Source organism: Cyclopterus lumpus, chromosome 12 (assembly GCF_009769545.1).
Source record: "Cyclopterus lumpus isolate fCycLum1 chromosome 12, fCycLum1.pri, whole genome shotgun sequence".
NCBI classification, from domain to species: domain Eukaryota; kingdom Metazoa; phylum Chordata; class Actinopteri; order Perciformes; family Cyclopteridae; genus Cyclopterus; species Cyclopterus lumpus.
Window position 1 is genome coordinate 17,657,793 of NC_046977.1, and position 23,735 is coordinate 17,681,527.

General features: G+C 41.8%; 2 protein-coding genes across 2 annotated transcripts in view; one reads left to right on the forward strand and one right to left on the reverse strand.

The window, feature by feature from the left end:
- Positions 1-4,251: 4,251 nt before the first annotated feature.
- Positions 4,252-8,604, reverse strand: si:busm1-57f23.1 (uncharacterized protein LOC368621 homolog). Its single transcript, XM_034547735.1, is given in 7 exon segments — positions 4,252-4,540; positions 4,762-4,835; positions 4,838-4,862; positions 4,960-5,088; positions 5,091-5,107; positions 8,065-8,205; positions 8,492-8,604. Coding segments are annotated over 6 exon segments (435 nt in total). The 5' UTR covers positions 8,159-8,205; positions 8,492-8,604; the 3' UTR covers positions 4,252-4,444.
- A 3,673-nt stretch (positions 8,605-12,277) lies between these two features.
- The window catches only part of il11ra (interleukin 11 receptor, alpha), a 37,758-nt gene continuing 26,300 nt past the window's right edge, over positions 12,278-23,735 (forward strand). The window contains exon 1 of the mRNA XM_034546951.1: positions 12,278-12,407. The gene's annotated coding sequence lies outside the window, so the exon portion shown is untranslated. The remainder of the gene's footprint in view (positions 12,408-23,735) is intronic.

A 23,735-nucleotide genomic window follows, 5' to 3' on the forward strand; every position in this document is an offset into this window, starting at 1 on the left:
ATTGACATGTCGCTACCGGCTACACAGTGTTGCTTTCGTCTTAGAACTTTAAACCTTTCACAGTGAGTTTTCAGCCCATGAAAGTGCATTGTAACAGGTCACCTAAAAATGTCTTACTCAGCATTTGATTGTACTTAATTACACCCTCTTTTGGTTGCCTGAAACAAGATGGCGTCTGTAAAAAAACAAGATGGCGACGGCCGTAAACCAGGAGGACGAAGGCCGACACGCTGAGCTCATTTGACCCTATCTGGTTTGTCGCTGAGATAGCGATTGAGTCCAAACATCAACTACCCGAGCCTCACTGAGAGGCCAGAGATCCCCTCACTCACTGCAGCCAAACGTTGATACCAAATAAACACCAAATACATCAGGCTGAAACACTCTGTATGGTATGAACGAATCCTTCAAGACGAGGAAACTCTTGATTCTCAAGACATCAACACTATTTCCATTTGACCAAATGGAGCAGCCATACAAGCAAGAGAGAGTGTGTATGTGTGAAACAGGAAACTGCTTACAAGTGGAAAACACATGTCATTCTAACACTTAAATAATGGTTTGGTGTAGAGTGAGCAATGGTGCCTGGGCCTTTTAGTGGCGAGGACTTTCTAAATGCTTGCCAGCCCACCAGACATTACCCAGCACTGAGTTTAATTTTCCTCTGACATGATGAACGACCCAACGAGAATAAATGGTAACTGGTTCTTCCATTAAAAGAATAGAGTTTCCATGCGATGTTTGCCAAGGAGCCCCAACTATGGTTTGTTCTCTTCTGAGAAATGGAGAGCGTGTGGCAGGGCAGGGCTTTACCGTGTGGTTGCTGTGGAGGAGATCCACAGATGTTGGTTGGGTGAGCCCCGTCTCAAAAGACAGTTTGGTCTATGCTTGTCCATTCATTTTTACTTTTACTTAAATACCAGATTGTTAACAGCATTACAATTCTGACATCAAATTTACTTCGAAAATTCATCTTCTCTGGGTTGGTGGGACTGTTTAACTGGCTATGTTGCATTTGTGTGCAGTTAGATTTATCAAATGAATTACTACAGGTCATTTGGAGAGCATTTCCAACTCCTGCATATAGTGTTTAAATGTGGCTTTGTGAGTCCACAGTGGACAGATAAGGTCTTTTGTCACTGTGTCAACACGTCAGACAAATGACTTGAGATTCTTTAGCAGGGTCTTCCTTCAGCAAAGAAGAGTGGTTTGTTCCCGTAGATCTAATGCATTTGTCGTACTTATATGTATGAGTTCATACACGTACATACATTTCACATATGGATTTTTGTATCTTACGACTGCTAAGCCTCATCTGGCTGCCACCTGAAACAGTTCAGGGAGTTTCCCGTTGGAGCTCAACCTCTAATTAAAATGTATGTTAAGGAGTCAACATATGCACCTTTACAGAATGCCTGTTTGCTCTTCCTCCCCCTTTTCCCGGCGGTTTAAAAAGCAAGACCACAAGATCTTTGTGGTCAGGCTTCTCCATCTGATCAATGTCCGATGAGAGGAAGACAAGTCTTTTCTCTGCCGTCCTGGCCCCCCAAGCTGTTGGGTCTTTCAGCTCAAAACAATTCTGAACAAATGCGTCATCTCTCTGTACCTATTTTAAAAGTAAAATATTAAAAGTAAGTAGAAAATAAATTTGTTCTGAGCATCTTGACGAGTTGCAGATGGCTCCAAGCTTCCAGAGTCGTGAACTCAATAAAAGCAATGACCTCAACTCATTCTCACCCATTTTACGAGGAAACTAAATACTAAATGGCCATTTATGGCTTCATACGCTCACTGTAGGGATTTTAACAAATACAGGGATTTACAATGCAACATCTCTCAAAAATCTGCTTATTGCAAGGGTGTTTATTTATTTAACACATTATGTGTGCATTATCCAATAAAACTCTAAAACACTTACCAATAGGAAAAAGAGGTAAAACATTGGATGACAAACAAACCACACAAAGCACATTAAACCAGAGTTGGGATATTGAGCTTTACAAACCAAGTTGACAAAACACAGCAAATTACTGCGTGTATAGCTCAACAAAACACACACCCCAGGGCATTAAATAAATGTATGAAAGTCCAAACTTCGTATTTTTTACTGGTTTGTCTCTGCAGGTAAAACAAAGTGAAGATTTTTTCTTACCAAAGGTCTTTAATGCATCTTATTACACAACTGGTCCTCATGTCTGGAAACCGAATCTTCTGGTTTTACATGTGAAGACCAAGGAGCCTTACTGTTTAGACTTTTGGAATTTTTTTGGAATTTTCAGGGCAGATGTTCGTGCCAATCAGTATACGTGAATGTGGGCATCTGTTCACCGTGCTGCCCAACTGGCTGTATCACTCCAGGCATCAGCCATGATCTGGTAGAAGGGGATGGCACTCTTTCAAAGAAGAGGAATACCATGAAATGCTGGATCAGCATACTGCAAATGGCAAAAATCCTCCAATGGACTGGTTGAAGTCCCTCACAGCTTAAGCAATTACTTCTTTAAGGGGTTTAGGAAATCATTCATGACAATTACAATCAATGCAAATTCTATTTACGTTTCATGACCATTTTCCATTACACTTTACAATGTGAAATAATCTCAATTGAGAACGCTATGGACACTTTTCACAAGGAAACCTGCATTTGCTTCGTTCCTTATCATGATCAGTTCGACTACCTCAGCATTGAGAGTGAACTCGGGTGAGTTGCAGAGTGAGGTAGAGCTGACGGTCAGGATTCAAAACCAGCTGTCTTTTAACACTGCTGTAGGTGCTGGTTGACAATCGGCAGAGATGAAGGGCGGCAGGTGGTTCTTTGTCTGTGTATGGCTGCCTGGAATCATGGGATCATTCAGCACGACCTCCCCCATGCACGTGGCTTGCACCATGAGCACACTAGTAGCGACAGGGACTACCAGTGTATGTCAGGATCTACTGGGAAAATGTCCCAAGAGGTGCACGCCCCAAGACACATTACCCCTAATCAAATGCAGCTGAGGCTAATAAGCCTCTGCCCCCCCCCCCCCCCCCCCCCCCCCCCCCCCCCCCCGCCGCAGCTGAGCCTAACCACGCCCAACCACCACAGAATGATATAATGATACTGATTTACACATTCTGATAATGTTTGATAATGATTGTTGATGATGTGTACTATACAACTTCATTGTATTGTTTTGAAGTGTTCTCGATAGTGGTGTTGCTGGATTTCTTTTAACAATCAACAACAACTTGAACACGCCAGATGACGATACCTTCTGTTATGCATTACACATCTCTTTACGTCTATTGTTAAAGATATTTAGTTTAGTTTATTAATTCTTTACATGTCAGTGTCCTGGAAAAATATGTTTTAACCCATTAGATTTTATTTTTGTCCACTTCGGGGCAGTGCAACATCCTGTCAATACTAGATTGATATATTAACACCAAGGTGTGTTGCTAAATTACAACACATTTACTGTAAAATGTTAATTTGCATTGCATTGAAATAAGAAGCCATTTCTTTGAAAAAAATAACATATTTCTTTACGTTTTTGGCACGACAAATATTTCCGGTTTTTAAATAAATAAATACAACAAGGACAGTTTTTTATTATTTATTTATTTTCCCCAAAGACTGCCTTCACGTCATCATTTGGAGACACCGTTACTCCCAGCCCTGATTCCTCTGTGCCAATCTGCAGATGGAGGACGTGTTTGATATTGATACCCTCAGTGAGGATTAATAGGAAGACTTTACAGATACAGTCTAATCCCGTATAACAGCTTTCTTAAAATGTGTTACAATGCTTTTTTTGAGCTTGTTTTGGATATCATTTACCCCATGTAATTTAAGCAAATGTGTATTTTTTTATTGTGACTTTGGAGTGACTATGGAAACATTAAAGGTTTAGATTATGGGAACTATATTATATTCTTTGATGTAGCCTGTTTTCTTTGTTTATGATTGATCTCTTATTCTGTTCAGATATTTGAAAGAAAATTAATACAACTCTGCGCTTCCACAAGCAAGCGATAATATGTATCATTACTAATTCATGTATGTAAAAATCAAAGATCAATCAATAAATAAAATGCAAATTTAGAAATTCCCATGTTCTTTACCTCTTGCCTACAACACCGCCAATCCTGATTGATTATTTTAATCCCCCATGCAAGCAATCATTTTATATCATATCAAGGGTTTTCTTTAGTATATAAAAACAAAAAGTATATATCAAGCCGCAATCCACAAAGAATCCCACATCATGGTGAAAAAGTCAGTTACTTATTTTATTAAGATCGTGTTGTGACATGGTTACAAGTTGTTGATGTACAAAGCACACATACAGCACTGAAAACCAGTCGCAAAAGATATTTTAAACCCATCAACATTATATCCAAATGCTATAAGGTAGTCAAAAGTTATGGTGCCAAACTACAAAAAGTGAAGCCGATTCAAAAGTTAAACCTCATCCACAATTTTTCGGCACTTGGATGACTGGAGCTCGTGTTTGTTGTTGCGGGGATTGAACGTCACCATGAATTGGCACTTCAGATGCTGCGGAGAGGGAAACAACAATAACCATCAGAGGAATTTCTCCAAAACTTGACTGTAAAGACAATATGTAATAATCTGTCTTCGTATTTTGAAAAATTACAAGAACAGAACAGCATGATTGTATGTTGAGTGCAACAAGTACGGTTACACGTCAGAATCATTGCTGAGTTGCAACGTAACTTTGTGAACACATGCAATCGCACACATGAAACAAAATGTACCTTTTTGTCAAGACTGCAGCTGTTCAGGTCATGGTTTTCACGCTTCAGACACTTGGTTTTTCCCAGGACCGCATCAATTTAAAGTTGATCATGTTGGTGACCTAACAAGATGAGTGGACAAAGGAGCACAACCATTAGATGGCAGTGACATGGTGTGTTTGCCTGCAACTTCCTTTGTGTCTGAAAAAAGAATCAAACCTGTGCCTGAACGGAGGTGATGGAGACCAGCTTGAAAACCTTCTTACTCTTGGAGTGAGTGTTGTGCATCTTCACAGCATATTCAGTCGCCTCCTGAACCTCAGCTGACTCTACACCCTTTTTCAAACCAGCCCGCCCAGGAGAGGCACTTTTCTATGAGGAAGTTCAACACAGACTCACAAGGTAAATTTCACAGAATATTGATGGGACAATTAATCAAGTGACCTCTATGTTCTTGGTAATATAAACAGACTACTAGAGTGGCATAGCACAATGCACTGAAATGCACACTTTCTCACTTCCAACACGTCAAACACCGGCACTGGGTAAGTGCCCCTTTGAGTCTGATACAAACGCACGGAGGACCCTTTCGCGTCTGTACGCACAAGGCTTTTCAATGTAAATGTAAATGTGCATTATTATTAGACGATCAGGGCAACTGAGATAATGTAAAGCGTGAGAAAGTCCAATTGCCGGGCAAGTAACCGATCTACGCCGGTCTGCCCCGGGGCGCGCACTGGATCTCTGTCCTATGGGACATTTTTATTTTGACTGGAACCATCGATTCGGCTGAATCTTTTGACGGACCTCATGGCAGAAGGCCGAATACGACTGTTCACGTGAGTCGGTAGTCACTGGGTCACTAGTCACTCGGTAGTCCACGTGAAGTCGTTAATCACTTGGTACTATTATAAGTCGCTAATGACTTAGTAGTCATTTGAGTTGTTAGTCACTCGTAAGTAACATGAGTCGTTAGTCAAGTTAACATCTAGCATGATCTTTTTCTAAACCGTGTTGCCAAAACCTAACTTTCTGTGAAGACGGGTGTTTGAAGAGACGTATGTAACAGGGTGAAACTGACAAGCTGTCAGTGACACGTCTTTGAGCTCAGTGCCACTGACCAAACGCCAGTATTTGACAAGTTGGGAATTAACATATTTATAAACATAAAAATGCCCACCCATACAAATGAACTCATACTGGCACAATCAGTCAGTGTTATGTTTCTGTGTGGTCCGTTTTTTTTGCTCCTTCATCCTGATAATTTTGCTGTTTCAGTCCAGAACATCAGTCAAGGGCTTGAAACGGTTAAGACAACTAAACGCTGGATTCAGCCAGTTTTACTGGAACACTGCCAAACCAAACCGTTAATTATCAGGCCAAGAATATAAAGCAGGTTTTCTCAAGGAAAGAGAAGGGGAACTTAGATTTAGTAGTTGCAGCTTCTGTACCTTGGGAGACCCACTCAATCGAAATGATGATGGTTTGGTGTTTGTTTTACACATTGGTGAGCTGCACCAATAGCATTGTAGTTCTATAGGGCTGACAATTCCGGTGGGTCGACCCACCATTTTGATTCAGGCTGAAATATCTCAATAGCTGTTGGATGTATCGACATGAAATTTGGCACACCCATTGATGTTCCGCTGAGGATGAATCCACTGATTTTCCAAAATTTGGACGAAATCCCAAAGAATTTGGGAACCAAAGGCAGGTTAAAATTTTTCCCTGACAAAGTGAAATGCCTCAATCTACAGTAGATGGGTTGGCCAAAATGTTTTACAGACATTAATGTTTCACAGACAGTGTAATCCAACCAACTTGGTGGTCCCCTGACATTTATCTGACCCAACCAGAAGCTGATTTTTGTGGTTTGGAGTTAGATTTCTCAACAACTATTGTATAAATAGCCATTCAATTTGGTACATATATTCATGTCATCCTCAGGTTGAATTATTCCAATTTTAGTGATTCTGCCTTTTTTTAAATCCTACATTTTAATGTCATTTAGTGCTGATTAGCAAAGGTTTAAATGCTAACATGCTGAACTAAGATGATGTACGTGATGAATATTATACCTGAATGTAAATATTTTAGCATCTCCACTGTGAGCATGCCGACGTGTGCCATCATGTTTTGTCATTATGGCATTCCTGTTCCTGCTGATATTTAACTTGCTGCAAGTTCCAGCCCCACCCTTTTGAGCACACTAGTTCATTATGCATTACAGTCTATTTTGTTGTCAACATTTGTGGCGTCTGCTGTACATAATAATAATATATATAGATGTGTAAATAACACAGAGTATTCATGTTTATCCTGATGAGTTTTACAATATACGCTAAGCACAAATCTGAGCCAACCAGAAAGTTTTTCTCGACTCAGTAAAAAAGCATTTCACGAACAGAAGCCATGGTGAAGTGGCCCCGATGGATTATTTTTCATTACACTCCCAAACCAAACTCCATTCTGCCAAGTTAAATAGCATCAGACCAATGACAACTTTCTCTGGCTGCTGTCTAAGCCAGGCCTCTCTGACTCACTATACCCAACCACACAGCGGTGGAGTCACTGTTTACAGGTCGAGTACATGAGCGCACAGTTACTGTGTTTTGTGTCGCACAGGTACATACTGTGCAATTTTCTTTTATTTTATTGTTTGAAATCATTATGGTTGAATTGTTTAATTGCTGTTCTTGACACCTTTAATAGCTTGACACCTTTAATAGCCGAGGCAATCTGCCCGTACAGCTATTCAACGATGTTGCATAGTACAAAGGTTTTGTTGTTCGTTGTGTTATTATTCACTCTTCTCGAACTGTAAAGCACCTCAATGACTCTTGGTTATAGTCCCTTTTTACAGAATTCGGGTGACAAGATTCTTTTAGTTTATTATTAGAACTATCCCGACAACATTTCCTTTTACCAAGTATTTTTATCTCTGTGGGTGATTGACATCTTAATATGAATTAATGTAATCAATGTATGTCTGTATCACAAGAAACGAGGTATAAATATGAAGTGTGCCAGGGAACGCCGTCAAGAAATGTATAAGTAGTTACAATTGGAGCCTTAAATATACCTATCCTCTTAATAATCTAAATTGTTTTGAGAAAAGAAAGTTATTGCCATGAGTCTATTTATTGTTCTTTGATGCAAAGAGTTGTGTATACATTATTTTTGTACCACTTTCTGAAAGTGAGATCAAGCTGTAGAAATACACGAGCACCAAGGAGGTCAATTTATTCTCTATCTCATAATGTTCTTTTCTCTGGCTCGACTCTCAGTAATTCCTCTTACTTCCCCCTCCTTATCCATATCAACACGTACTTGTTGGGATGACTTCCTCCACGGGCTGATCTCCTAAACACAGCTGGATGGCTGACAGACATATCACCACTGCCAACGGGAGGGCCATCTTTACGTATCGACCACCACCAAACTGGAATCTTCACAGGGGGAGGACTGAAAAATGGATCCCCACAAAAAAAACAAGAGTCAGGTGAGCAGAACCAGTCAACTTGCATACATCCTGCAGCGCGATCCTCAGAGAAAGCAGTGCAACGACAAAACAAAGAGGCTGACGATGGTTATTTATACAAATTAAAATAAACTTTAAAATGACATCAATGGCGCAAGAAAGTGCAAAAAAACAACATATATATAAAAGGCTACAACTCTTTACCTTTCTGATATAATTACTGTAATGTAATGTAATGTAATGATATAAAAAAAGAAAACAGGACTTCACCCAGTGAAAGCTGGAGCGACGGTGAGCCAGACGGAGACAAAATAATGCCAGTGAAGGGAGAGAGAAAGGGGCGGGTGTCGTCAGGGAATGGAAGAGGCTGTTCAGCATTTAAGCTCTGGCATGTTACAAACCAATGTAGACCACACCCCCCCCTGCTGCCTGGCAATGACGTCATGCAGGGATTTAACAATCATCAGCGGCTTTGGTGTGTGTGCGTGTGTGAGTTAGGTGGGTTTCAGCAGGTGTCCCATTGTGTGTGTATGTGTGTGTCTCTGTGCTCTTTGTGTATTTGCATTCACGTGTGTGTGTGTGTTATGTGGGTTGTGGCCTGCCAGCCCAGTGTGTCTATGTGTGAATGTGAGCCTGCCCTGTATACACGAACGAGGCACTTCTGTGAGCAATCTGACAGTGAGTCACTGGGCAAACTGTCGCGCGCAGCACAGCAGAGACGCATTATTTCCAAAGTGCACCAACACCGGGGTCCAGTACATGTTTTATCATGTGATAAAGGGTTTAAGCTATTCTGACGGCGGTGAAAAAATGCACGAGCGTCAGCGAGAGTGGAATAATGAGCTCCAGTTTCCTTAGATGTGGCTGACTCATGGAAGGATAGGTGATTTAATCTTTTTAATTTAAACCTGCATTCTTCCTATTGGCCATTAGGTGGCGACTCCACTGGCTTGCAAAATAAGTCTGTTTGTATAGAAGTATATAAGAAAATGATAGGGGTAGGGGAGTTGTCTGAGTTTTCGTATTAGAGCGTTCACCCCTTTTGTAGTGTGTTTCAGTTCATGAAAGTTGTAACCATTTTTGATTGCCTACAAAGGTCTTGTTTAGCATTTGGTGTACCCTCTCAAGTCACTTGTAGTTTTTTAAAAGATGGCGACGGCTGCAAAACCAAGATGGCAATGGCCAAAACACGTAACTGGCAGACGGCGAACAGCAATGGAAAGCAATGAAATAAAAAAATTAATTATGATTGTATGCTAGCTTTTGAGAAAGGGACACTCCATATTATTAACCCTAAAACACTGGTCAAAATAATGGTATGATATAATCAGTATAGTTTGGGCCACCCGAGGGCAGAAGACCTCCACAGTAAACTTGAGAAAAAACGAATGATATATTATATTATATAATGTTTTTAAGCTGCCTATATATTTCCACATCCAGCAGACACAGAGGAACACACGGGTTCATTTAGAGATTCGTTTCAGCTCTGTTTTGGTCTCCAACAACCATTGAGAAAAATGTATACCGGGGTTCCCCCTCCCTCCTACTTGTTTACCGTCAACTCTCTTCTGTCATATTGATTAAAAAAGACATAACATGGCCAAAGATATGTAATAAATAGGCAGCAATGTATAAGGTCTTTGCTTTGATGATCCACTTCTTTCACCAGCTTTGTCTGTCACTAGTTTTGTGCGGGTGAGTCAGTGCACATTTGGTCCATTTGAGCCTTGGTGAGAGCGGAAAGACTGAACCAAACCAAGAAAATGAGATAGAAGAGGCTAAAATACTGCAGAGATGAGTAAAGAAACAAAAATGTGTTGACCGTTTTACAGTCATCTGACAAATAATAAATAAGCATCACAATAATACATTCATACCAACAACCTTATGCATCAATATACACACTGTGATGTTATATGGCTAAATGAGGTGCAAGCACTCATTACCCACTTTTATTTATAAAAGCCACAGTAGTATTTTTATTAATTTTTTTATTTCATGAAACTTTCCACTCTCTCAGCTCTCAGTTTTCAAGTCTTGAATGTGGGCATTGTTAGCAGTATGGAATAATTCTGTGTTTGTCTGCTGGTTGCACGATCCAGACCTATCAACAGATTTTTATGAAACACGGAGACTGGGTAATAAAAGAGATTCCAGGTCCGGCTTGTTAACGCCGCAAAACTCTAACACTACTTTTTGTTCCGCTGACGTTCAAATCCAACATCACTCCAATCAGTACCAACGCGGTGTGTTTGGGCACGATTTGGCCACTTGCGTGTGATGCGTCAGACCGCCCAGCAGTGGGGAGCAGAGGCGTGTCACACAACGCAACAGGTGGTGTCTTCTCATGCTCCGAGAGACAGTTGTGTTTGATCACAGGAGGAGCTTGAATACTATGAGCAAACATTATGAACAATCGTCGTCGTCGTCGTCATCGTCGTCGTCATCGTCGTCGTCATCGTCCCCCCTAAACACACACACACACAAATAATGTCCTGTACAAGTGGTCACACGGAGAAGTTCATTCTCCTCAATGGTCACTGTGTCTACGATTGGCGCAATGCAAAGTCAGTTCAGGATTTGGTGGCAGATAAGTGACAGAAGGTGGAAGTAAAAGCTGCATAAACAGAGATAGCTAAGTGATATAGAAAAAAAACGGACAGCTCTCACAGAGGAAGCGCAGACTGACATATTGGTTCATACAGTGAGGCAGGTGGACAGAGAGATAGGCAGACAAAAAGAAAAAGAACCACGCAGACAGATAACAATTTCAATTCAAATTTTTTTTTACATAGCTCAAAATCACAAATTACTCATTTGCCTAGAGGGCTTTACAATCTGTGCACGACATCCTCTGACCTGGGACCTCACATCGGTTCAGGAAAAACTACAAGCAGCCGTCCAGTCCAACAACGGCACTTGTTAAAAAATGTAATTACCGTCCCACTGACCCAAACTACGGACTATTATACAACAATAGTTGCAGAAAACTTGGATTGGAAATCAGCGTGAAATGTGCCATATTCATCTCAGACTGAAGACTTTGCTTTGCAAACTGAGTCACTAGTTGTTTCAACTCAGTGTCGATTGTGTGCGAGGTTGTGAGACTGTGGTGTGCGTCTGCCTGGGTTGGACTGACAGATGTGGGTTTATTTTTTCCAGACCACCATTTGCATTCACGAGGGGGGGGGGGGGGGTCGGGACAAAAGGTCACCGCTTTGGATAATGAGAAGTCACTGTCATTCAATTTACGTCCCGCTAACGCAAAGAACACTGGAACCATTAATGGATTTAATGTGTGCCCGCCACATAACAGGTGGATTACATAATAAGTAAAATAATTAAATAAATGAACGAATAAATAAATCTGTGTCCTCATGACAGCCTGATAACTGAGTAAAACCTGGAAAGCATGCTTGTTTTTTGTGAGTGGGAGACAACGTGTTTTATACAAAATGTCCCTGATGTACTTGTCCTCACCAGTAGAGGATGGACATTTGTTTTTGAGAATATATATGAACAATATTAGGATTTGATTTATTTTGACACTCCCTCATCTCCTTAAACAAAAACTAAAAAAAACTCACCATGAAAACAAAAAAGTTGCATACAGTTGGATTACTTGATCCAAATTAAAAACAACTTTACATTCATGAATACAAATTCTTAATATGTATCTATAAATATTTATCAAGGAGGCTATTAGTTAAATCGCTGGCAGCTTCTAGGTAAACTACTGCATACATAGTTTTCTGGTTTCGTACTAAAAACGACATTCAATAACGTTATCTTTTGTTTAAAATATTACATTTTTGCTTTTGAAAAAAACATTCCAATGAAAAGTGATGCAAATATAAACCACCACAATCCTGCAGGAGACCCATATCTTGTTCTTTCCATGCGACATTCCTTCGACCTCAGACCTGGGATCAGTGCTGATAACTCCCATAATACCCAAACAGTTCAGGACGCGCCCACTAAACCAGGTGATTGACAGCCGGTTCCTCCAACCAGGTGGCGGCGGACTGCCTGGCCTCCTCCCCTCCCCTCCTTGTCGACTTGGTTGCTCTCGTGCCCCGCTAGTCCGTCCGGGGGAGCAGAAGAACAACTCGACGGAAAGTCCCAACTATGGAAGGCGACAACATAATAATAATGCCTGTTTGACTCGGGGACATTTTCCAAGGTAGGTTTGGTTGTTTCTAACTGTGGAGGAAGGAATTATCGGCTCGTAGGTTGCGCGTGTCGTGGGGGGGGGGGGCGAAAAGTTTATCCGCCTCGCTCCCGGGACAAGTCTACTCCAATGTTATTCACAGTGGGGATGTGTCATGCTGCTAGCTTGCATGTTGGTCCCCTTTTAGCTTGTGGGGAACCCTGAGCACTTGTTTTGTTAAATGTTTTTTTATTATTATATAATTATGCATACCACAATGTCACAAAAAAAAATAATATTATATATTATTATTATTATTATTATTATTTATACATGTCTATTATTCTGTATTGAAAATTCAACAGAGATAAACTGGCCTGTGGCCTAACACACACAAACACATATATATATATATATTTTGGGGTTTAAAATGAATAAAGTTTCTTTAGTGTGAAAGTTGTAGGAAGACAGTAGCGCAGCAAACAAGCCGAGAGTTTTGTTGTCACTATCCTTAAAACATTATAGTGTTAGAATTTGAATGAAAAAAAAAAAAAAACTTAGGACTTGTGGTTTTGTGAGCTGTATATTCACGTCCACGCACACTACTCTGTAGGGAAAGTAAGACCAGCACATTGAAAGCACTGCTGATGATGCATTGCCTTGTTTGCTTTTGGCGCTCACACTCCAAGCACACAGTCCCGCCTTGGCAGTGTGCAGATGAAAAGCGTTGACATCGTGAGTCATCCAAAGGCACTGGTTGATGTGATAAACAACATTCTGCATCATCCGGCTCTTTCCTTTTTGTATATTCATTAACACAAAATAGTTCCGGAGGGGGGCAAAGGTTAATGCTCCGAGTCCACGATCTGAAACAAATACTGTACATAAACATAGACAGACAGTTAGAGAGAGACAGAGACAGCGGGACGGGGGACTCGCTGCAGATGTGCATTCCTGCAGCGAGTAGAGTGATCAAGCCTTTAAATAGAGCTCAACAGGAATGCAAACAGACCAAGTAGAAAGACAAAGCCTTGAGGGAAGAGGGGGGGGGGGGTTGTCTCGGGAGTAGGAGAGGGAAGGTAGGTGGCAGTGGAGGAGACAAGGCTGCGAGCTCTGTTCCCTCCGAAATAACCTAGCGCGTTGCTCCCGCCAATGTGAAGCCGAATGCGTGTCACAGTTCACGTGACGAAGGGAGGACGCCGCCCTCGAAGCCACCGGAAAACATTGAGGTCGAGTGCCGATTTTAAACGTGGGATGTGTGCCCACGTTACAGTGCATCGCTCGCATGCACACTGTGTGCATGGAAGCTGACAAATTTGAGCCTTGTCCATGAAAGTCCCAGCGGCTTGTGCTCGTGTTTGTCACGACCGGGCCGGTCTGTGACGCTACGGACATAGAAAGGAGATTCTAATGCGTTGAAACTTTTTTTTTTCATTTGGTTGGTGGTTGATATGTTTTTTTAGTTTTCTTTTCTTTTGACTTGATAGAAAATGACACATTAAATATGTGCAGCGGATTTGATTGAAAGCCAAGCTACGATTGTTTGTCCTGTAGCGTCTTGTGTGGCTGTTGTAAGTATCACAAATAAGATGTAAAAGTAATACAAGTATTTTTTTCTTTTCTTATCTATACTTTCACAAAATACTTAAAAATATTTTTCTCAGGGAATTGACCCGTCCCTGGAACGCTGCCTAGCCAATCACAGCGGAGCATTGGCCAGTTCTGACCAGGGTCCAACAACTATCCGGCTCTCCTACGTTGACTCTTAGATTTTCTTCATTGTCAGGCTGTTTTTATGCATTTCTAGAGAGTCAAATATTCCTTCAAACATTGTAGATCCTTCTGTTCTGACTATTTTAGGAAATCACTTTTTTCAAAACATGATCTAATATTAATTCAGGGAGGGCTTGCTGCTTTAAATGGGGTTTCTGGATTCATGAAGGGTTCGTAGTCCGTTGTGTTGAGCTCAGGGTGTTGTTGGTTCGATCAGTACAGATGAGTCACGATCAGTGGTTGGATGGTCACAGTTTTGTTGCGTTCTTTTAGTTGTCTTTTGTAGAGTTGTCCATGTCACATTTGCTGGTTTGACTGGGATCGGCCCGATCACAAGCGACTAGATTGACCCATTTGGACTTTACCTCGCCGGCTGTCTGGTCTGCTCACCAATTGAAACCAATGTTCCTCCTGCACTCCCATGTGGCAGTAAAACAAACACAGAGTTGCTTCATGCCATGGTGTCCCAGGGTTTTCTCCATCACTGTTCATTTCTTTGTTTTTAAAATACAATTCCGCTAATTGGACTCGGCGAAGAGTCCAAGCAGAGGAAAGGGCTGACTGTGGTTTCGTCACTGTGTGCTCTGTGGCGCCGGACGCCTGGCCCCTCCCATGCAGTATCTCTTGTCAATTGCAACAGTGTTTGCCGTTTTCATGAATTTCCCGTCGCAGACCGGGTGTCCCGGATCCTGGATGACACTTCCTGGTTTCAACCTCTACGGCTCGCTTTAAAAACCTGCGCAGCAGAAGATCATCTCTTCCGCTCTGAAAGTAAATGTACAAAGAGTAAGAAAAAGAAAACGCCTCGCTGCCTCTGGAAAGGGAAATCCAAGGTGCTCAGATCTTAACCTTATTTAAATCAATTCAGTACATTACAATTAGTTAGCTAGCAGGAATATTGATTTTGCATTCCTTAACACAGGTAGGCCTATTAATAAATACAAGAACAATGAAACGGCAACAATTCAATTTTACAATTTATTATAATTTAACGTACAACATACAGTTAATATGATCTCAAAGCCACCAGACTCCATTGGAAAAACACAGCAATTTTATCACAGTGATTTATAAAACACAAACTCTTTCAACAAAATAAAACAAATCGAAACTCCTGGCTATTTCCACTGTTCCAACAATTACCAAATTTGGTCAAATAAACCCTGATTTCACCAAGTTAGATGTGAAAGAACAGCTGTCATGCTCTCCCCACAAACCTCCATCAGACAAAAGTTTCATTCTGCCTCGCCAATTTAGATGATGGCGGGCTGCTGAGGAAAACAAACACATTTTTTCCCTGATTCCAAATCAAGGGACAGGAAAACGCAGTATGCCTTGTGGGTGTGCAGAGGATACACACATGCATCCTTGGAAGTCTTAGAACAGAGAACTCAGAGAATAACACTTACAGTAAGATGACGGCAGCGAGCCAGCCAAACAGAAGACACACAGTGCACCTATCAAGAGTTTACCAGTTGTTTAAGGGAAGTGGGAATAATCTATGAATGTGCATGATCAATCAGATGAAGGCTGCGCTACAGACAGGGATTTGACATACACCTGCCCCCCATTGTTCCATCACACTCCGGTCCAAAGTCCAACATTATTCTGTGGTTTGATATAATACAGACCTACAACAATTTACTCAACGACGGGCTCAGTTCAGTTAAATCCACCTCTAAACACCTCGTTCTAGTAAGAGAAAGGTGCAGTTATTCAGCTCGGCTCTTGCTTCGCCCGATTCCCTGCAGACGTCTCTCACTGGCAGTTCAGTCTCTAGCTCTAGCTCGTGGCCAAAAACCACATACACGCACACACACGTGCATACCGTGCACACAAGTATGCAAAGGACTCCCAACTCAGACCTTCACACAGACTAAATGCGTGCACATACACGTGCATAGGCAAACTCAAGACGATCTATCACTTTGTATGCGTGTGCGCGCCTCCCATAATCACGTGCGTGCACATGGAGCTAAACTCAGTCCAAGCCGCCGTAATGCGCTCTCTACGCTCATATTTCACCAGTCACACACAGAGGGCCCACGGCAATCAACTTTTAAATTAGAGAGAAAGCTGCTCCAAGAACTCTAACGCTGCTTGCCAGTTCTGAGGCCGCGCTGTTTCTCTGTGAGAGACGGGGAGAGCCAGCTCTTGATATTAAACCAACTCTGAGGGGCCCGGATCGGGGGTATTCTCTTCTCCTCTTGTGCTGCCATTCGCTCACTTTATCCCCACTCATACTTACCAGGCACAATGGTTGGGCCTGGGAGTTCTGGCTGGTTTGCCTCTTGTGCTACTACGATCCTCTGCATTTATTGCTACAGTTCAAAACAGAGCCAAGCCACAAGGCCGAGCCACTTATGTAGGGCCTTGGCGTCGTGGGTCCTAGCTGTGGCTCCTGTTCGAAATCAACCAACCAGTAAGTTCAGCGTTAGTGTGCTGATAGTGAAATTGTATTATTTGAAAATGTTTTTTTTCCATCTTTTTTTTCATCCAAGGGGAAAAAACTATAACGCCTTTGTCAGTGCCGGCGCTGCCAGCTCCACAAGACAACTCCCTGTGTGATGGTTGAATATAATGGCAGCTCTGCACAGAAACCCTATCCTCGCTCCTTGATGTATGGGAACTGATGCCAAACATCTGAAGTTTGCTGCATCTGTTTTAAATAGAAGAACTATTTTTGCCAGCAGACTTAATTCTGGAAACATGTGAGATTATAATGGGTAACCACTGAAGCCATTAAGGGAACTATTGGATACTGTAGAAATTCCAGATGAATTCAACAAACAGTTGCAGATCGCAACCGACTGAAGACTTCTTCTGCTCGCACATCCCTTTCGGAAAAAAGCGAGCCTTCTGTGTGGTGTTGGTGCACGTTCTCCGGCTCTCCGGCTTCCTCCCACACTCCAAAGACATGTAGCTTAGGTTAATTAGAGGCTCTAAAATTGTCTGTAGGTGTGAATGTGAGCGTGAATAGTTGTCTGTCTTTATATGTGCCCCACGATAAACTGTCCAGGTGAACTCTGCCTTCGCCCAATGCAAGCCCTAATTAGGATAAGCGGTTTGGATAATGGAATGGAAAGCATTATATTTGTTACTGCTTAGCCAAGGTGGAGACAGTGCCATTGAGGGGGATGGCGTATTTCTTGATACATTGTTTTACATCCGTGTCTCTCACCTAAGGTGCTGTCACAGGGCCGTCCTGTGAAAATACAGCTAACTGCAGAGATTATCAGAGCTCGGAAGAATATTAAATCTGCGCTGGAACAACTCTCTCTGTGGATTTACTCCTAACCAGCATGAAGAATACTGCGGGTTGATTTTACGAGCTGCCGTGGCAAAATGAAATGTGCCGACATCTTTGGCCGCTCGGTGTTGACTCTCCCCGCAGGTGTTCGCATTTAACGAAAAATGTTCAGTTTGTGACCCAGACGTGAAATTAAAGCAGATCTTCAGCTGAGCACTCAGATCCACCATCTTGTTATTTGGAAAAGGCTTATCAAATGCGTTAACGTTAACGCAGCCTCGGTGGGGTTCAATTCCCGAAGCAGTGAAGAAATCTCTCTGTCTGCTTGAAAACAAGTTTGGGGGGCAGCAGGGAACTTAAAGAAAAAACTATGCTAAGTGCCCCAAAATAAAAATACAAAACGGTAGAGAATAGATAAATATCTATGAACTGGAGAAGCATATGTGGCAATATTCATAAGCGGCCACAGTGTACAAGGGCTATTTTACAGAAGGGCCTGCTGTGATCAATAAATCGGAGGGTTGATTGCTCGCCGTGGGAGGAGTTTTGGTCCGATGGCTCCTTGTGGATGGATTCGGGAGCAGACCTGCATATCACGTTGGACGGTGGGAGTCGGGATGGGTGCTTGTTTACCACACAGCTCACGAATCACTTCAGTCATCTTTCCATGGTTCTTCTTTCTTCCCTCCGTTTTTTTTTTGTAGGAAGAAGCAAAGAATCTCCGAGAGTGTACGTTCTTCCCCGCACAATGTTTTTATCTTACAAAATATTCTGTTTCAATCGATACCTTTTGGCAAGGACTTCAAAAAAATAAACAACATTTTTGCTCTGGTCAAAACCTGATGACTCTTTTGCTCGCACCTTTATTAATGAGGCGGTCTAGCAGCACTCTAAGAGCACCATACATCCCATTTATATAACTACAATAACCCAAAATAGAGGTGTGTTGTTGTTTTTTTGATACGCTACATGAACCAAAGAGAAAGCCAGAGAAAAAGATACTGAATAGAGCACAAAATACATAACGGGACCATTATTGCTGCCGTGATATCTCTCGGCCCTATTTTTTTTTCTTAGATGTGTGGATTTTGTGAAGTGCATATCAGTGCTAACTCGTGCCAAAACAAGTACTTCCACAATACCAAAAGCAAACTACTGGAAACAGCACGCAGTAATCCCCAAAGTGTAGCTCGTAAGCTGCTGCCTGGTTTGGAAACACTGAATCACGTGTGTTCAGGCTCTGGAGACATCAGCGGCGCTGGCTTTGAGACAGAAAGGCAACAGCACGATTAAATCCGAGACAGCGTGGAGGACTGAAGAAATACTCTATTGTTGACAGACGGATGAGCCATTGGCTTTAAGCTTACAGGTTTTGACTCTCCCAAAAACTAGTGGGGGGTACAAGTAGTTGAGGGAGACATTTCCTAGTGTGAATAATGTATGTGTGCCTTTTGTTTATGGTCATCTAAAATTACACACCTTTCTGTGTGTGTGTGTGTGTGTGTGTGTGTGTGTGTGTGTGGGTAAACAAATCCACCACTGCAGAAGGTGAATATGAAGGCGACCATGTTATTTATTTGAATGCGGTAGCAATTGCATTGGTGTGTGTGTTTTTTTTGGAGATAAAAGGGTGTCCTTACATTTGAGCTAAAGCAAGTAATTGGTAATATGATATGATATACAGCAACTGTTTGGATTGTAGATTAATTATTTTTCTCCCTTTTCTGGCAAAACTGTTGCTGGCTCCAGTTTCTTCAGTGTGACAGCCTGATGCTGTTGTTCGTCACGTGTGAGCATACACTTTGGGGATTCTGACACGTCAGTCGGATCAAATGTCACATTTGAATGTGTGAACTTACCATTTTGGAAAAAGTATCAGTCCTCTTTTTCGCGCACATAGTACGGACAAGATGAAGTTGCAGCCCTTCTCTTTTAGAATATGACATTTAGATAATTATTTGTTTGTTTTAAATACATTGTCAGTGTTTATTTTTTTATTTTTAGAGTTGTCCCTGGGGGAAGGAGGGGGGTCATTGTTTGAAATTGTTTGATATGGATAACACTAAGACTTTTCTTTTTCTTTCTTTTTGATAAATGAAAACCTCATGGCCTAATTAGTAGACCAACTATGTTTCTATAAATGACCACAGCTCGCGTTATAAACACATTTCATGTAAACATTCAGTTTTCTTGAAAGGACGGTACATTATGTCTGCCGCTGAGACAGTATTCATTTATTGCAAAACCAACCTAACGAGTAAAATGACCCACCTCATTCTACTGCCCCACCAAATTCTGTTCTCACCCAAGTTTCTTCAAACAAGTATCAGACACTTTTCAAAATATGTATCGGACACTTTTCAAAACATGTATCAGACACTTTTTTTCTTGCGGAGGAAAAGCACATCAGACACAAATTATAGCTCAGAGCCGAGACTTTTTTCACACGTCTTCAAACATGTCATTTCTTAGGAAGGATTTAGAGGAGAGGAGTTTAGATGGTTACGACAGACTTTGAAAATGCTCTTGACAAAAGTGTTCCAGCTAAATAGACGGAGGTAACGGTGGGTGGGCTAAGGTTTATGAAGTCCACCCGTTGTGGAAGATGTCGCCACTCGTCACTTTGGGTAAAAGCCCCTCAAAGCGCACTGGTCGTGCATTATTGATCGACTTATCCTTTTAAATGATGTGACAGTCGGTTATGATGTAGCACAATGTCTCTGGAGTACTACAAGTGTGTGTGTGTGTGTGTGTGTGTGTGTGTGTGTGTGTGTACGTGTGTACCTTTTTTGATGACATCATTCTGTTGGAACGTCTATGAAAGATTCGTATGAACCTGCTTCTACAGCGCTCTTCTTTCAGTTTTGTTTCCCCCTTGTTCACTCTCAACCTCTCGCTCCGTGTTTCCACCTCGTCATTATTTAATCCGCTATCTGTCTCACTCGATCCACCCTTTGCCCTGCTGTGTTTGTTGTCTTTATGGTGCGTTGGCAGTCTTAGGGGAGGATAGATAGGTTGTTATCGAGCATGGTAATCATATCTGATCTGGCAGGCGGCTGACAGAGAGCTATGTTTTTCTCCTGCAAGTTTACACTGCAGTTTACATGTCTCTATATTTTTTTACTATCTGCGAGGAGCTGGAGGTCTGGTTTTTGTGAGAGAACGGCAAATCTGAATACACAACAATGGGTGGAAATATTGGGTAGATATGAAGGACAATCGGCAAACTAACGACATGGTAACAGCTGATGTAAGCCTATTTTGGTTAGCTGTTCCACGTACAGTTGCATGTATCGTTCCCGGATCCATTTGGATTCAGTCAGATCCATTTTATAGAATCTTTCTGAAAAAAATTAAATGCAATATCTAGATTTATTTTTAAAAAAAATTGTGTGTGTGCAATTTCCAGTTCATTGTTCTTTGTTGTTACTGTCATAACGACGTGCTTACCAGTAGGCTGATAAATTGCTCAAACATTGAGCTTGCTGCAGTCGGTGCAAATCCACCTCGGTGGAGCAAAGTTGGCTAAATATGGCATCGTGTGCAAGCTGCAGTTGGTGGGAATTCTGTTCCCTCTAAACCGAATGCTTTTTTGAAGGCAGTTTTATTGCCGGTGTTCAGGTTGGTTGCAATGAGTCAAGCTGGCAGAGTTGACGTCACACTTCAGTACTTTCAAAACAACACCGCTCAGTGCTAAAATAAAAATGGTATATCTCGGGGAGATTGATGCATATGACAGACGATCTCAGCCTGGGTGTTGTTTCGACAATTGCCGGATGTTAAACACATTAGTGGGGCGTTTTTATTTTCAACAGGTGTCATTCAAGAGGTCTCGTTTGCAGCATGAAGATATGCAACATGCACCTCCCTAAAATATTAAATTAAATACTCCATTAGCAACATGGTGAAGGAGAAGCATGCCTCTGTGTCCCGTGTTAGATAACCGTACTTGACGACCACATGGAGCCTGTTTAGTTCAATGATTTTTAAATAAAAGCCCCCCGGTCAACATTAGGCTAATGTGTCAGCTAACAATCCAGAGGGCCATAGCAACGGCATTGGAGGAATGGGTGCGTTTCCATCCACCTGTCTTCATGCACCGTCTTCAAATCAAGCGTTATGAAAGATCACGATAAAAAGTTAGGAGCATAAGGAGCAGTCTATGTTTAACATGCTGTACTTGACAGGAGTTCTTTTAGTCCTGGAGTACAACTAATGCTTAAAGGTAGTGACGATTGTGTAGAGTTGTTTTTTTATCTCTGAAAAAGCTCCGTCCCTCTGGCGCTGCCTTTTGATCTCGAGCAGTAATCGGTCTCCTGGGATAACATACACACACACACACACACACACACACAGGAAATACACACACAGGAGTGTGTACTTAAAAACAACAAACTTTGTAACCAAGTCATGGTGGTGCACTGTTAATCCCCCCTCCTATCTGCGTGTGTTTGCCCCCCCACACTCCCCCACTGTCTGCCTTGACTGAATAGTCTTACTGTAGATCCTACAGTGTACACTGCAGCTCTGCTCTGCTCTGTGTGTGTGTGTGTGTGTGTGTGTGTGTGTGTGTGTGTTTTGGGCTGTTTGCTTTGCTGCGTGATTTTTTTCGCCTGATCCAGTCATAGAGTTTGATTCAGCTTGACGTGAAAACCAAAACCCCAAAACATTTATTTTTCTTTTTTTCCTTTTTTTCTTCAGTTTTTATTGGTGGTTTACGGTTAATGTTTGGAATGATATGTGTGGCAGCCCACCAATGCTGGTTTGTATAACACCTTTTTTAAAATGTATTTCTTGTTTTGAGTGCACAGGTCTGCATTTGAGTTGCTTTGAGATTTTTGTGGGCCAGAAAAATGATGAACGCAATGAAAGTAAAGGTGTGCTTTACAGTCCAGATGTTAATTGAGTTAATTCCACTGTGATTCCTCACCGGTCTATGTGCTCATGCACATGTCATCCCATTTATGAAGACATACTAAAGGATTTTCCTCTTCTTTTTTTTGTTGAGGCGGGTCTGTTCTACCCCCCCGTCCCCCTCTCAATGCCATTACTCAATCTGCAACGAATTAAAGAAACAAATCCCGAAATCACTTGAAGTACATCGACTTCTTTCTTTCTTTGTAAAAGGGAAAATATGGGACATAACCAAACTGTAAACACAACAGCACAAGATGTACCAAGGGGCTAATCCGCAGGATTTCTTCTTCAAGCTCATTTAATTTTATTTGTATTGTTTCCTTTTTGCCCATTTGTTTTGGATTTGTTTCCTCTCATTAGTTTGGTTTGTTTTTCTTTCTTTTTTTTTGTCTCCATTGTTTGTTTGAACACGCTTTATAGTCAGTGATGGCAGTCGATCTGCGGTGGCTATCCGGCGTATCGGACCTCAGCAACTTTGTGGGACCGACCAGAATGTGTCTGTAGCTTGCTTACGGAGAGCAATCGCCAACTCACTCTCACTCTCACTTTCAGCGCGTTAGGACAGTCAGTCAGCAATCAGCAGTAGTAATGGGGAAAGCATAGAGTTCCCAGCAGAGTGACTCATTGCTCGAGCGTACAGGGTTGTGTGTGTGTGTGTGTGTGTGTGTGTGTGGGGGCAGGTTTCCTATGTTGTGTATGTTCGTGTGTGTGTGTGTGCGCGCTCTAACATGTTTGTTATTTGGGAGTATATGTTTCCCATGCTTCCTTCACGCTGAACACATGGCAAAAGCTCCTTTGCCGTCAAAGGTCATCTGTCGGTGAAAGTCCAACATACATAAACTCATGCATGCGCACGCACACACAAGCTCATTTCATATGGTGCCTTGAGGTGAACGTCTTTGGCTTTGCTACCACACTTCAGTGCTACTAATTGTTATTTTTATAGATTGTAAAAAAATAACCAGTTTTCACTTTTCACATATTTTTGGGATGACTGTGATGCAATAATCAAGTATAAATCGCAATTATCTAAACGTCAGCATTATGAGGCAAATTATGAGGAATGGCCATATTTATTGGTGTGATGTCAGCAGGAGATTAAGAATATCTTAACATAAATCAGGGTTAAAAATGAAACCGGTTTTGAATTATCTCCGGGTATTATTTCTTTTTTTCACGAGCCAGTGGTGGAGCCGACGGGATGCTTTGCGTCTGAATCCGTTTTGTCTCCTTGTGATGACACGGCGTCAACGCAAGCGAATGCTAATCCTCCCGAAGACGACACGGTCTATCATGACTCCCTGCACATTCGCGCACATGTTTTTTCTCAGCATCGCATGCATAAAAGCATCTCCAACTATCTGCTTCATGTCTTTATAATTGCTCCCAGCAGTAGCGCGGCGCCAGTCAACGCACGCGCG